Consider the following 16,132-nt stretch of genomic DNA (forward strand, 5'->3'; position numbering starts at 1 on the left):
ATAATTACTACTCATGGTCGGGTTAGGAAAACCTAAAAGGATAACAAATTAACAATAATTCTTTAATCATTTTTTTATAAAATCCTTTAACTAAATTTAAATTATAGTAGAAGTATAATTTAATAATTGTCACAGTTTTATACCATATATATATATATATTTGTATTTAGTTCCTTTACAAATATACAAATCCTTGAGTCTCGATTCTCGAAGTATAATATCAAATACTATTTCCTTGTATTTTCTTCTATTTTTCTCTCTTCTTTCTTTGGCATCTTTGATTGAGCTGAGAAAACCAGTCTCGATGGGTATCTCTATAAGCCCTTGTCTCAAATCAAAGTTGATTTCTCTTCGATTCTTGTGTAAACAGAAAACAAGAAAGATTGGCTGCAAATTGGGTAAGTTTCTCGACAGCGTCACATGCAGAGATCCCGTTGCAAAAGACTCATCCACCGATGAAGACGAAGACAAAATTTTCACTCCAAGAGCATCAATGCACGACGATGGCGATGGCTATGATTGCAGCATCTGTACGGAGACGAAGCCAGTGTATGACTGTTTTGACATCAAAGGTTGTTCCCATGTTTACTGCGCTGAATGCACCGTCAAGTACATCGAGTCCAAGCTCGACGATAACGCGGGCTCGACGATTAAATGTCCGGAGCTGAATTGCGAAGGGGTTTTGGACCCTGAATTCTGCCGCGGGATTCTACCGAGGGCTTTGTTTAATAGATGGGGAAATTCCCTCTGTGAATCTGCTTTCCTCGGCTCCGAGAAATTCTACTGTCCCTACAATGATTGCTCGGTTTTGTTGATCAACGACGGGGAAAGGGTTATCAAGAAATCTAAATGTCCTTTTTGCAAGAGGAAGTTTTGCGTGCTGTGCAAGGTACCTTGGCATTCTGGTTTCAGCTGCGCCGAGTTTCAGAAACTCGAACCCCTTGGCCCGGATGCTCTGTTTGCTGGTTTGGCTGGGAAGAAGAAAAGATGGAAACGATGCCCTTACTGCAAAAACTACGTTGGAAGATCATTTGGTTGCAATTATATCAAATGCAGGTGTGGAAAGGCGTTTTGTTACAATTGTGGAGGAACAATTAACAGCGTTACCCACGCTTGCTATGGACCGAGAGGAAGACCAGCAGGGCATTCGTCTTCTAAAAATTTAAAATCACCATAAATTTCTGATTTTTTTAATGTATTTTTTATATTAAAAAGCATGTTTTCATCTTTTGAATTTTATAAATTTAAATTCATCCCTAACATAAAATCATGTGTTCATCGTCCCAACGTAACAACTCCAGTGCTTCACATGGCTTTATTACTATTGTTATCATTACTTACATGTGAAGTTGTAGTACTTGCGGTAAATGTCCATATGAGTATAATTAGCATAATTTAATAGAAAATATTAAATATAAATATTTCTGAAAATTAAAATACAGTAATACCAAATTATTGTCGAGCAGCTTAAATTTTACTATTTCAAGGTTAAAAATTTCAGGATCTTTTAAGTGAGAACCTCATTGGGTAATATCATTTGCAAAATAAACTATTTGTGATTGAGACGGATAGCACCATTGTTGAATTACTTGATGCATGTGGTGGTTGAGATGGATCATATCGTTTTTAAACAATAAGTATATATATATATTTTTTTGTTCTCGGGCTTCATCATGATTAATCTAGACTCGATCTGTGTCGTATATTCGATTTTGGTGGGTGAGTCTCCTACATACACAAATATTCGAATTTGAGACATTACTTAAACGATATCAAGCTGCTTGCAACTTGACCAACTCTGTTGGTGACAATAAATATTTTTTTTAATAGAGAATGCCTAATTGAAAAAAAATTTAAAGTACAATAAGTGAAATATGAGAAAGTATGACAAAATTGGCTTAATAGGCATGACAGATAGAAAAATTGGCTCGTTAGGCCATCTCCAAAATTAATTTGAGATTTACGGCATTTGCTACAGTGATTCGAAACTCGTCACGTGGGCATGACAGTTCTAATAAAATATATTGTTTATTAAAATTTATTACCCGCGTGATAAATTCTAATAAAACAATTATATTTTTTGAAACTTTTCACGTCGATAATGAGTTCAGATAAAAAAAAATTATTTTGATAATCTCATCATGTAGGCGTAATGAGTTTGAATAAAAATTGAGGAAGATTTGTCAGTTGTTGATAGTTATGGTGGAGACATGGCATAATATCAAAAAAGGCTCCCTGATATTTTATTAAATTGTCACTTTAGCTTCTTTTTTTTTTTTTTGAAGTTTTTTTATCCTAACATTTTATTTTAGGCCAAAAAATTTCTTTATAGATGAAAATCATTCACTTAACAAATGGTTAACGCTCTAAAATATGGATCTTATATTTTACTCTAAAAAAAGGATCAAAGTGATTATTTGATCAAATATTAGAGACATTTTTATTCTAAAATAAAACGTTGAAGTCAAAATGTTCCAAAAGAAATAATAAGAGCTAAAATGACTATTATTATAAACGATAGAGACTAATTTTAACATTATGCATGAAAACATAAGTAAATAAAGTAAAATTTTCCATTCACATAATCGCAAAGCAAACAAATAGAATTCATACCATCAATCAGTTTGTTTAGTGAAATGAGGCATTAGGTTCCTTAAGTAATGTTAAGAGTTCGAATTCTGACGATTGCGAATGAAGTAAACTGGATTGGGAGGACTGCTCTTGCCTTTACAGTACTCAATCTGGATTAGTCTATCAATAGATTGGTTAGTGAACATGTTCGTTTATCTTTCGCAAACACGTTCCTTTATAATAAAAGGAAAAGAGAGTGATAGGAAAAGGTTTTTTGTGTTATAATCGAAAAATGGTAAAACTACACAACTAGTGCTTAAACTTCTTAGAATTCATAGTTTAAACTCCAAATTTCACAATATATTCAATTTAGTATATACCTTCACTAATATTCAAAATATAAAGAAATAAGTGAGCTTCTAAACGAGTTTCTTAATAAACATAAACGAACTAAACACATCTCTGTTCGTGTTTGTTCGTTTATGTTCATGAACATAAAAAATATGTTCATACTCGTTTATTTAGCTTAATAAACGAACATAAACAAACATTATATAAACGGTTAACGAACAATTTACTGGACAATATGTTCATTTACTCCCCTAATACAAAGGTACAATGTTCTACTTTCATGCACTAGAAATAACACATGACCTGCTTTCCCTAATGAACTTAACAGTGATCATGGTGCGTTAGTTGTCCTAGAGGTTGCTGTTAGTGATGCCTGATTTTGAGAATTGATTGATAAAGCAAATTATCCACTCCAGAGATGATGCCATTAATGAGGCCTCCATTTTCCCTCAATTTTGTATTTTGGCTGGAGATTAACTACGTAGATTATAGGGTTAATACAAAAACAAGTGATTAAATTACGTCTCGAAAAATGTTATAGTACCTTAAGATTTTTTCACTAATAATATGTGTCTAATTTTTTCTATGTTAAGTCACATGTGTCACGTTTTAGTAATTTTGAGAATTGTTATTTAAAATAAAAATATTTTTTTGGAAAAAAAAACTTAATTTTTTTTAAATCTTAATAAAAAAAACTCAAAACTTTTAAAACATTAATTTTAATTCCTTTGCCACTGTCGGCCACCATCAACGCTGTCAATCTGTCGAACACCCAACGACGTGTAATCGGCCAACCACCCACGAACAAAACCCTCGTACTTTTGCAACCGATCGAACACCAAATCCACCTAAATCTATAAATTCCTAAACATAAATCCTTAAACCTAATACATAAATCCCTAACCATAATCCTAAATTTATTATCAAATTCAACTCAAATTTATTATTAAATATAATTAATTGAAGCATGGCGTTGATTAGGAGAGCACGGGCGAAGGGAATGATGGGGAGAGCACAAGAGAAGGGGAAGGACAATGCGGCGGAGTGGGGTGGGGTGGGGTTGGAAGGAGTTTTTTTTTAATTTAAAAAAAGTTTAAAAAAAGAAAATCTTAAAATTATCTGAACATAACATGTGTCATTTAACGAGGTTTTTAACGGTGATTAATACCTGGGTACCAAAAATAATAACAGAGAAAATGTTAGGCATCTAAAATTATAACGAAGAAAATTTTAAGCACTTATTTTCAGCAAAAAAAAATCTTTAGGCTCTAAAACGCTTTTTGAGACATAGTTTGAACACTTATTTTGTATTAAACCTAAATTATATCATTATCTTACTTGATCTAATCTAGACATGTAGCACGAATCAAGTGATATTCGTGGTAAAAGAATTATTGTTGTTTCTTGAAGATCTGAAGCACCATAAATGTCAAGGGTGTAAGCGTTCAATTATCAAGAGACTAAGGTGACATTTGGCTCGCTGTAATGTTTCTGAGGGAATTGGAATCTGTGAAGGAATTGGAATCTGTCAAGAATTGGAATCCAATTCCATATTCTGTTTGGTTGGCAGAAAATTGAATTAGAATCCAATTCCATATTCTGTTTGGTTCGCAGACATGTCAGATGAATTTGATTTCAGTAATGTAAAATGATAGAATTACCCTTCTTATTTTTTTTGCTTAATTTTAGTTTGTTTTATAAATTGTATGTAGCAATATATTATAAAAATTTTAAAAATTAAATTTTAATTTTATTGATTAATTATTCATTTCAATAAATTATAAAAATCATGCTAATAAACATCATAAGTTAAAATCATCCCAATTAGGGATAGCCATGGGTCGGGTTTTTGATCCACCCGACCCGACCCGAGAACAAGGGAACCTCCATCCGAGACCCGACCCGACCAAAATAAAGTTTCACCCGACCCGACCCGAATATGTGAATTAGAAACTCGACCCGAAATAATAATAAAATTATTTTTATTCAATAAAAATAGTGACTTAATTGGGAAAAAATATATAGAGAGAGGGGTATTATTGTAATTATTCCTAAATATATAAGGTAAAATTATATTTTTTTTTGGGTCGGGTCGGATATTTTTCACCCTAAACCCGAACCCGACCCGAATATCACAGTTTAAAAAATCGACCTAACCCGACCAAAATAAAGTTTCACCTGACCCAACCCGAATATATGAATTAGAAATCCGACCCAACCCGAAATAATAAAAAAATTATTTTTATTCAATAAAAACAATGACTTAATTGAAAAAAATTATATATAGAGGGGTATTATTGTAATTATTCCTAAATATATAAGGTAAAATTATATATATTTTTGGGTCGGGTGTTTTTCACCCTAAACCCGAACTCAACCCAACCCGAATATCACACTTAAAAAAACCGACTCGACCCGACCAAAAAAAAGTTTCACCCGACCTGACCCGAATATATGAATTAGAAACCCGACCCGACCCGAAATAAAAAAATATTTTTATTCAATATATAAATAAGTTACCAAAAGATTGATGATGGTAGTATTGTCAAATTTCAATTCTCTCTAACAAGGGAATTGAATTCCATCATAGAATGAATAGAATTCACTTTCCCTCATTTGATGGAAAGTTGAAGTCATTAGGGATTTCAATTCCCTTGGAAAACTTAAACCAAACATAGAAAAGTGATGAAATTGTATTCTAATTCCCCTAATTCCAAGGGCACCTAATAATTATCTTTTAACCGATACTGTCATTGGACGTGACACCTTTAGATCACAAATTCTATGGCCCATAATCCAGAAGAGATTTGGTCTGAGAAACCCAAATCGTTTCTCAGTTCAATCACTGGTCTGATTTAGTCTGGCCTTTACTTAACAAAGCCTTTCTCTTTCATAACCATGGAGTAAATGGAAGAAAGCATTGCGATTTTCCCTGCTCACGCACCTAGAAACAAAGGAACTTAGATTCCAGCGGTGATCGTCAATTCAAGAGCTCATATTAAGCATTTGGGAGCTTGAGATCGTCTGAAGTTAAAGATCGCGTGGTGGGATTTTGCTTCTCTTTGGGGGCGAAAACGTTGATAAAATGGAGGCTGATAGGTGCCCATACCATTCATCTTTAGTTTCCTGCGATTGTTATAATGAAATAAATATTGATTTTTTAAATTTCATTTTACAAATGTTTCGTGTTAGGTTGAACTCTCCAAGTACATCCGTAATTACTTTTGAAGTATTGGGTCATCAACTACAATTCTCTCAGGTTATTTTTTTCCATCTCTTCTCTTGGGAGGTTTTATTTTTCAGTCAAATCAACTATCTGCCTAGGCTGAGCAATAAATTGTTGTTTGAAATTATGTGTGTCGGTGATGCATCTTGCTTGTTGATTCTGTGATTCAGCTATGCGAGCTTAATAGTGTAGTGTTTTTTAGTTGTAGTTATCCTATATTGTCTCCTGAAACTTTCCTACATTGTGGCAGAATCCTAATTCCAAACATTTGGGAACAACAGTTTGGGACACATCTATGGTGTTTGCCAAATTTCTGGTATTCGTTTCAATCATTTTCGTTTCTCTTTTAACTGCGTCTGTAATATTCGAAATGTTGATACTGAGGCCTTTGTTCGAGTTGAGTTTAAATCGATGTTGATACCCAAATTTACTGTATTCATTTTACCCCAAATTTCTGACGGTATAACAATAACACTTAGCATTACATTTTCATGTTGGCTATAGTTCTAGTACCGATAGTAGAAACTTGTATCCCAGTTAGAAGGATTGTTCATTGTTACCTGATATGCTCAAAGGTTTCATACCACAAATGGCCACAAGTATAACTTCAAGTTATTAGATATATACATTGCAGATCCCCACAGCTCTTCAGTATGAGATTGAAGATGTTACATGCTTATTTTGCCAATCTTACATTCCCTGAAAATTTTTAAAATAGTTTGTGTAAGGCCGAAAATCAATATAACATAGTCTAGACCACAATTCATATTCTCTGTTCTTTCAACATCTTGTCCTCAACTGGGAGCAAGGTTTTCCTTTCATTTCATTAAAATTAAATGTCTCGGGCTTTTTTTCTGACTATTTTTCTGTACAGTAGTTAACGATGCTGAATTATTTCATTGTTTAGGAAAAGAATTGCAGAAAGGGAAGGTTTTGCCCATCCAAACTAAAAGGAAAGCGTGTTATTGAACTTGGAGCAGGTTGTGGAGTAGCAGGGTTTGGTGAGTAATTCTGTATAATTAGTACGTGGTCGGGTTATGGAGGAAGTCTTTTGTGACTGCATTATTTGTTCGGACATTGCTTAATCTATCTCAATTGTGGTTTCCAGGAATGGCATTGCTAGGATGTGATGTAGTTTCCACAGACCAAATCGAGGTTGTGCCATTGTTGAGGAGAAATGTAGAACGCAATAGCTCGAGGATCATGCAGATGAATTCTAATTCAGGTGAGGATTTTTTAGTTCTTCTAATTTAGTTTACAAGATTCATTTAATTTTCACTTTTTTTCCCTTTGCCCACAGAAGTGCCATAATGAATCTTGGCCGAACAATTTGACTTAAGTGGCAGTGGAATTATTTGACAATTACCTGGCAATGCTATTGGGAATAAGACAGAATTGTTCTTTTTATCTCATGTGGTAGTATGTGTTGTTTAGATTCATTGGATCAATTAAGGTTGCGGAGCTGGATTGGGGAAATGAAGATATATAAAAGCTGTTGCTCCACCATTGACTACATTATCGGCACAGATGTCGTAAGTTTTCCAGATGCATAGATTCTTCCGAAAGTTTTTTTATGTCATTCTTGTAGTTTTCTTGTAGTAACATGAAACTGTAGAATAGTTGCAAATATAGGACTGATGCTTCTTTGCCTTTTAAGGTTTATGCGGAGCATCTCGTGGAACCTCTATTACAAACGATTATCGCATTATCAGGCCCAAAAACCACAATTATGGTATTGCTATACATTTTCCAAAATTTCTTTTGGAACTGATTTATTCGGTGATTGTACTCATTTTTGCTTTCCAATATTCTGTTTAGTTGGGTCATGAGATCCGTTCTACTAGTGTACATGAGCAAATGCTTCAAACCTGGAAAAATTTCTTTGACGTGAAGATTGTCCCAAAAGCCAAGGTACACAATTTATACACTTTCTTAAAATTGAAATGGAATGCCACAAGATTTACCATCTGTGGTGCTTGATATTAACCCGGACCGGAGACTGCCACTATGAACAACCGGCACGATCATTTGTGGTTAACAAATTTGTGTATTGAGATGCCGATGACCAATTCAAGGGCGGTCCTTTATTATTCAAATTAAACTTATCTTGAACTCTTCCATTCTCGAAACTCGTTGTTGTGAAACTCGTTGTCACTCATGAAGTGATTAGTTTTTTACTCATGCAGATGGACAGTAAGTACCAACATCCGAGTATTCAACTCTTCATTATGGAGCAAAAGTCCCCTGCGGTTTCTGCAGAGAAGGCAGAGTGTGCCATTAGCACAGAGAAGCTGGAGAAAACGGCTCAGGATATTGACCCCCAAGTTAACGAGGTTGAACCAAGCAAATCCAGTCAAGATGAGAAGAACCGCGAAAATAGTTCTCTGATAGACAATCTACCATTGACAAGACTCCACGATGATAAGCTTAGTGAATGGGAGGCAAGAAGATACGGCTAAATGGCTGCCCGACTTCTACGTGACGTAAAGATAACTTAAAGTTCCAGTATTGTCAAGATGAGAAGAACCGCGAAAATAGTTCTCTGATAGACAATCTACCATTGACAAGACTCCACGATGATAAGCTTAGTGAATGGGAGGCAAGAAGATACGGCTCAATGGCTGCCCGACTTCTACGTGACGTAAAGATAACTTAAAAGTTCCAGGTATTGTTGTGGGCTAAAATTTTCCCAAATGTAAACAACTTAACATTAGTTCAGTATTTACGTCATAATAGAGAGTATACTTTTTGGTATATTTTATGTTTGTTTTATTGTTCATGTTCTCTCCTTGGAATTGTGATGTGCCTTCTCACTGTACTGAAGAGTAAAATAGCATTTTATAAATATGCATTGAATTTTCATGAGTGGTTATATATATATATATATATGGAAGACTTGAGCACAAAACTGAGCAAGCTTCCATAATGTTTTCCTTTTTTTACAAAGTCAACTATACGTCCTTACAGTTTTTTTAAAATTTAACGACTTATTTGCTTGGCTATTAAGTTGAGAAATGGATGAAAAACTTGGTCATTTGGCTCCTTTAATTTCAGAAATAGTCGAACCGGAACCGTTACTGATTTTGCGGTCTGAAAATGACCCTGTCCGGTTGCTGGATTAAAGCACAACCCGCAAGAATAAGATAATTATAATATGGTGGCACGTAGGCAGATCAATGGTGATGTTTCAGCAGTCAAAATGTACAACAGATAAGTGGTAAGGTTCAGAAGAGGCAGATCCCAGCTAAGGCTCCTCGGTGCATTATTGCTGGTCATGCACATAATGAGACCTGCAACTGCAACCCCACCCAACTCTGCGCAACTCAGGCCCAACCGAGCCAGAAGCTGAGTTGCCCGTGTCAGAGAGACCCCATTGGAGACAAGGACAAAATTACCACCATAATTTCATACTGTACAATCTACACAGCCATCATATTAATTTGTGGTACTAACCTACAATAATTGAGATAACACAATGTCTTTATACACATTTCCCCATGATATTTTCCTCATTGCTGCTCATACCCGGAATATTTTGATCCTACATTGATGGTTCATGAGATATGACCTCTCCAAACTTTAGGAACAGTTGGGCATCTGAGGTGCTCATTGATGGGCAATTGACCAAGTGTGGAGTCTTGAGATTTACACACTCGTCTTTGTATCTCGTGACCTTGGCTGACGGAAGAGGTGTCAGTTGGATCGACGCTTGCTGTTTTGTTGGTGGTGTCTGGCGGTTACAGGCTTCCTAGGACCTGTGTCACTTCATGCATCGTTGGTCGATCCGACGGGTGTTTCTTGGTGCATAGAAGGGCTAGCTGAAACACTTTCTTGGCCGCCCCAAGATCCTTGCATGACTCAGTGATCTCTGGATCGACGGTTTCCATGACGGCATTGTCGGCTGCCTTGGACAAAATCTGGTAGGCAAATTATGCGTCCTATCATAATGTAATCAACCCAAAATAAAGTAAACCCCCTATCAAAATGATGGATTATGGATATAAAACTAACCAGATGATGGATATAAAACTAACCATGGAGGAGATCCCAAAGACTGCCATTTTCCATGTAATCATAGAAAAGAAGGTTCCCGGAAGGAGAAAGTGAATATCCTTGAAGACAGACCAGATTTCTGTGCTTAATACTCCCTACCGTCTCGAGCTCTGTCTCAAACTCTTTTAAGCACCGTGGACAGTGAGAGTAGAGTCTCTTGATGGCAACGGGCTTGCAATTCTTAAGTACACATTTGTATACCGTGCTTGATGCACCATTGCCAATTATATATTTCTCGCTCAAATTCTCGGTCATCCTCATGATGTCCTCGTAAACATGAAGAGCCATATTCATGTGAAGGATCACTAGCTTTGGCCTCGAGTAAGTAACTGCATTTAACAAGTCCATAAGTCAATAAAGCATCTTTAGACAAACTTCGAGTCAAAGCTTGCATTTGTTTATGCATAAAAAGAGAAGGCACCTGGTTTATCCAACGATCCATCTGGAAAAGGCGGAGGATTTTGGGGATGACATGCGGCGAACAAGATCATCAGAAGAATCACAAGGGCACCAAGAGCAATGCCTAGGATAGCTGCTTTGGATATCACAACTGCATCGAGTGAGGAGCAAAATGAATACTCATCTAAATAGAACCAAAGAACTTGATATTAAAAATATTGGCACTCTTATCATTTCAAAATAGATGAAAAAAGTTAACCTCTCTATAGGATGAGACTCATTGCATGGAGAAGAGAGCCAATAGCCACAAAGCCCGGGATTTCCGATAAAACTGTAGACAGTGGTCAGTTCTAAGTTAGCTTTTATCAGGGAAAAGACAGCATCTAAACCAAGCTTTTCTGCTCAGATATACATAAGCTCAAAATTCGAATTGGAAAATCAAACCTGTCAGGTGAGAATCTTGAAAAGTTATTGTTGGTGGGTATAACACCAACAAGGTTGTTGTCGGAGACATTTCTGCAAGGTTTCAGAAGACTTATAGGGTCATATGATGCCAGTGTTACCGTCTATTGTTAAATAAAGCTGTAATAAAAATTAAAAAAAATATAGTGAATCGTCATTCGTCAACTTACAGGATCGTAAGACTCATGCAGCCGCTTAATGACATCACATCTCCCGACAAACTATTGTTCTCCAGTCTCCTGGCAGTTCAAAATCATCAGACTATAAGAATACAGACGCATTGTTCTTTACAGCACCTATTGGTGTTTCATATAAATATATACTATACTTGTAAAGATATACACATGCATGTTCTGTGCAGCACCTAAATGTTCAGAAATGGCCAACAGATCAACTTACAATAAGAACATGTTCTGAAGCTGCATGAGCTCCTCAGGAATCACGCCTGATAGGTTATCATAAGAAAGATCTCTACAGATTACAAGGATGAGACAAGAAGTTAGTAATGGAAAAGATCGGTCTAGTAATGAAAGAAAAAATTTAAGCTATCTTACATCTCCATAACACTTCTAAGATTAGCAAATTCTTCCGGAATGACTCCGGTCAAACGATTTCTGCTCAAATTCCTACATAAAATAGAAAGATTAATAAGACAAAAATCTCTGCGAAGCACTTAAACAAGATCCCGTTTTCTATAAATACTCAACTTTAGAAGGTGTTCCAAATCACCAAGTGAAGGAATAGAGCCACTAATTTCATTGTCAGAGAGGTCCCTGGAGAAAACAAACAAGAAGTAAGAACACCAATAAAACGAGAAAAGAAGAACACCTTCAGGCACTTAATACTTACAGCGTATCTAAATTACCAATTCGAGAGAGCTCGATTGGTATAGAGCCCTTGATATTGTTAGAGGAGAGATTCCTGAGGTAAGACGACGTGATTAGCATGATGAGCTTCATCATAGAAAAAGATTAAGGAAATTAAAAGGATAAAATATGTCAGATGATGAACATTTGAACCAATCATTTAGGCTCCATTTGGTGGATTGGTGTTACCAAATAAATCATTAACATAGCAAGAACGATGCTTACAGATAAGTCATACTCTCTAATCTCTCGAAAGCTGGTGGAATTGTTCCATTCAACTTGTTCCCATGCACATTACTGTCATCAAATCAATCAATAGATAACAAATTTAAGGGTTTTCAAATTTAGAAGAACGGAAGTTACAGAATTTGAATCATAAGATTGGTGCTTACAGGCTGTTGAGATTTGTGCATGAGCTAAGATTACTCGGAATAGGTCCCTCAAGCTTGTTGTTAGCAACATTCCTGTAAAAGAAAAAGTATCAGTGCTTACGACACACTAAGAACAAACATATACTCAACAACCAGGAAAGTCTAACATACAAATCATATAATTCTGTTAACTTCCCAAGCTCTGATGGAATATGCCCCGTGAGGAGATTATCATTCAGTTCCCTGTACAAGAAAAAATCAAGATAACCAATATGTTACATGGCCAACTAGATATCACATGGCACAAATATTTGGCAGATGCCAATTGGCACTGGCAATGCGCAAGATAAACAAAGACCATGTAATCTTACAAGTAGTGCAACTTTGACATATTACCCAGTTTCGGCGGAATTGATCCAGCCAGTTGATTATTGTGCAAATATCTGCAGTGTATGGTGTATTCCCATCAAAATACATTCAAGAAAAACATTAGCAGCTACTTCAACGTATTTTGAGTTTCATAACACAAACTTACAATTTTTCAGTGTAGGTCAGATTCCCCAAAATTGAAGGTATAGGTCCAGTTAACTTGTTGGAGCTTAAATCCCTGGATAGTACAATTGCGAAATTGACATGAAATAAGATTTTCTATCACATAATAAAGAGAGAATTTGAATGATAGTGAATCGGACTTCAGTGCAGTTTACAAACAAAATACACTTACAATACAGCAAGTGCCTGCATCAAACCAATAACGGAAGGTATCTTCCCCAAAAGACGATTGCCTTGCAATGATCTAACCACAAAAATCAACATTAGAGCAATTAATAAACTGAAACTTTTTTAAGCAACAGTCTTTGTCAAATGGGAAATTTCAGCTCATACAATGTAGCTACTTGCAAGAACCCAATATTGAATGGAATTTCACCAGTTAGCTGGTTGTAGGACAAAATCCCTGCCGATCACATGAAAAAAAAAGATTTCTTTAGTTAACTGATCTAGATGTTTGAAAGCATTTAGCCTCTCGAGCTAGATGACGAGTACATACAAGACCTGGAAGGCAGTGCAATTGCCTATATTCTGAGGAATGCTGCCGGTCAAACTGTTGTTCCTCACATCACTTCAAAAAATGTAACTTAAAGTTAGATCAGAAAAAGGCCTTACTTTCGGGAAGGTAAAAAGACATAACAAAGGATGTTCAATAATGGAAGGAAACTTACAAGTACCATAGACCAGTTAGCTGGCAGATGTCCAGAGAAAGCGTGCCAACTAGATTGTTTCCTCGCAAACCACTAAAACAATGAGAAAAGAAAAGATTTAAAAACACCCAGGATAAAGAATTCTTGAGATGATATCATTATATGGGAAAAATATTCAAATTGAATTGTTTTACAATAGAAAGAAAGGGTGTGGCAACATTTTGCACTCACAGATACTGTAACACTTCATTCCAATAGATGAGCCTCGGAATTTCGCCACTCAGTCTATTTTGTGCCAGGTCCCTGGAACCAATATCATAAGTCAAGGAATGAATAAAACTATATGAAAATATACAACGATGTTAAGAAACTATATGAAATAACTTACAGAACTTTCAAGTTCGGAATCTGTGACAGAGTTGAAGGGATTGGGCCAACTAACTGATTGTTTTTCAGAATCCTAGACATCAATTAGAAAAGAAGAAATTCAAATACATCTAATGAACCAATAATTCAATTGTTACATTAATGTAAGAAATGCTTCGAACATAACTTACAGAAGTTCTAGTTGTTTCAGTTTCGAGATCGAAAACGGTATGTCTCCATATAACTCATTAAAGGACAAGTCCCTGATAACACAAGCAATGTTCAATCCATCTTGCAAGCCACTGAACATCATCAAAAACCATTCACAACATCAGAATCTTGAGCTCTTTTCTGTTAAAGCAGGCTTTTCAAAGACGAGCAGTCGCAGATCTCATCTGGGATTTGTCCAGACAGTTGATTTCCTCTAAGGTCGCTGATCGAATAATATAAAATTTCTATCATATCCCAATTCAAATCCATCCAAATCTCATGCACAAAATTCTTTTCAAACAAAAAATAGTTAAAGAACACTACAGAGTAATAAGATCCTTGAGGTCTCCAATGGCTGGTGAGATTTCCCCATCAAGATTTAAGTCTGATAAATTACTACAAAGCCAAAAACCAAACAATAAACAAACATCAGCTGAATGAAAGGAAGGAAATCAAAAGTTCATCAAACAAAAAAAATTTACCATCAAGAATGACAAAAGGCAAAGACAGTTAAAAAGAACAAAACAATGACACCAAATTAAAGTGTCTGAAACTTACAGTGCAACGACATTGAAGGTGACATTGTCGCAGGTGACCCCTCTCCAAACACAAAATCTGAAGAAGTTGCGTCGGTCCAGTCATAGTACATTGTCCACATCCCTAAACGACTTCTTTATATCCAACAGTGTGTTCCTTCATCATTACATTGCATAGATAAAAGCACTGAATGTTAGCTCCATTGTAAAATATGCAGACAGACAGTACGTGAAGAATCAAATTTTTCTTCAAAACCCTTTGAAAGAGAAAATGAAAAGTTTTAAACCAAAATATTGTCGCTTTTAGCATGAACCGTAACTGTAATGATAAACGAAACCAGCAGCCATTGAAGTGAGAAAGCAAGACCAACTTCCAGTAAATGTTAAGAAAAAGGTTCCAACTTGTTAACGTTGACATTTTCAGAGACCCCAAACAAAACCCAGAAAATAAACATAGAGAGCCATGGAGTAATAAACAAGGAGACACTTTTTTTAAAGTTAAGGCAGAATGTAAAACTTACCATCTTCAGAATCCCTCGAAGCCAAATTCAAACAGAAGAGAAACCAAAAAACACCAAACGAAATGCCATTGTCATTGCTTAACCTTCTTAGCAAGAAGAAAAACCTTTGTTTTTTTTTCCAAGTAAACCAACCTTAGTATTACACCATACCTCAAAGATACTCAAACCAAAGAGAATGAAATCCAATTCTTTGAAGAAGGAAAACAACAAAAAAGGCACGGCTTTTCTTTGTTCTCTCTACCGTTCTACAGCTGCCTTCACCGGCATGGAAATGATGCAGTGAGAATCAGAATCAGCTTAAAAAACTTTTTATGATATTTTTGTTGTCCCTATTACCAAAGTAGAGCTTTTTCCTTTTACAATGTAACGATAGCAAGGAGTAGGAGAAGAAGAGGTCGCTTCTCTACTTGTAACATCACATCGTTGCAAAATAGACCCAGACCCTCACCTCCTTCCTATGATAATAATAAGAGAAAATCGTCTCAGTGACCAAAAAAAGTTATAATATACGATTTTAACCAACTTTTTTTGGATTTGCCAAAATGACCAACAAAATCGCAACGCGAAATAAAATCGCAACGCGATCCCCAGAATCGCAAATCAGTTTCCAGAAATCGCAAATCAGTTTCCAAAATCGCAACGCGATTCTTGAAAATCGCGATGCGATAGTAGAAATTCGCATTGCGATTTTCCATAATCGCAACGCGAATATGAAAATCGCAACGCGAACACATAAATCGCAACGCGTATCCGTAAATCGCAACGTGTATCCGTAAATCGCAACGCGTATGGGTAAATCGCAATGCGTATCCGTATATCGCAACGCGTATCCGTAAATCGCAACGATATACATAAAATCGCAACGCGTATCCGTAAATCGCAACGCGATATTTAAAGCGCCATTATAATCGCTACGCGTATTTATTTTCAAATTACAAAAGAATATTAAGACAAAATCCCGTAATCGCAACTCATAACCTAAAACCTAAAATCACAACTCA

At 35.8% G+C, this 16,132-nt stretch overlaps 2 protein-coding genes and 1 pseudogene across 2 annotated transcripts; 2 read left to right on the forward strand and 1 right to left on the reverse strand.

Annotated features, from left to right (window-relative positions):
- The first annotated feature begins 304 nt into the window (after positions 1–304).
- On the forward strand, positions 305–1,177 carry LOC120147461 (E3 ubiquitin-protein ligase RNF144B-like). The gene has a single exon (XM_039160839.1). The coding sequence runs from the start codon at positions 305–307 to the stop codon at positions 1,175–1,177; it is 873 nt and encodes a 290-aa protein (XP_039016770.1).
- A 4,653-nt stretch (positions 1,178–5,830) lies between these two features.
- On the forward strand, positions 5,831–8,622 carry LOC120147586 (protein N-lysine methyltransferase METTL21A-like). Its single transcript, XM_039160922.1, has 9 exons — positions 5,831–6,021; positions 6,115–6,181; positions 6,399–6,464; positions 7,056–7,149; positions 7,257–7,373; positions 7,583–7,680; positions 7,806–7,880; positions 7,967–8,059; positions 8,335–8,622. Exons 1-9 carry the CDS (start codon positions 6,008–6,010, stop codon positions 8,605–8,607), a joined length of 897 nt encoding a protein of 298 aa, XP_039016853.1. The 5' UTR covers positions 5,831–6,007; the 3' UTR covers positions 8,608–8,622.
- Positions 8,623–9,885: 1,263 nt separating this feature from the next.
- Positions 9,886–15,398, reverse strand: LOC120147462 (annotated as a pseudogene).
- Between the last annotated feature and the right edge of the window lie 734 nt (positions 15,399–16,132).

This window comes from Hibiscus syriacus, unplaced genomic scaffold, assembly GCF_006381635.1.
Source record: "Hibiscus syriacus cultivar Baekdansim isolate YM2019G1 unplaced genomic scaffold, ASM638163v2 tig00110940_pilon, whole genome shotgun sequence".
Classification (NCBI taxonomy): Eukaryota; Viridiplantae; Streptophyta; class Magnoliopsida; order Malvales; family Malvaceae; genus Hibiscus; species Hibiscus syriacus.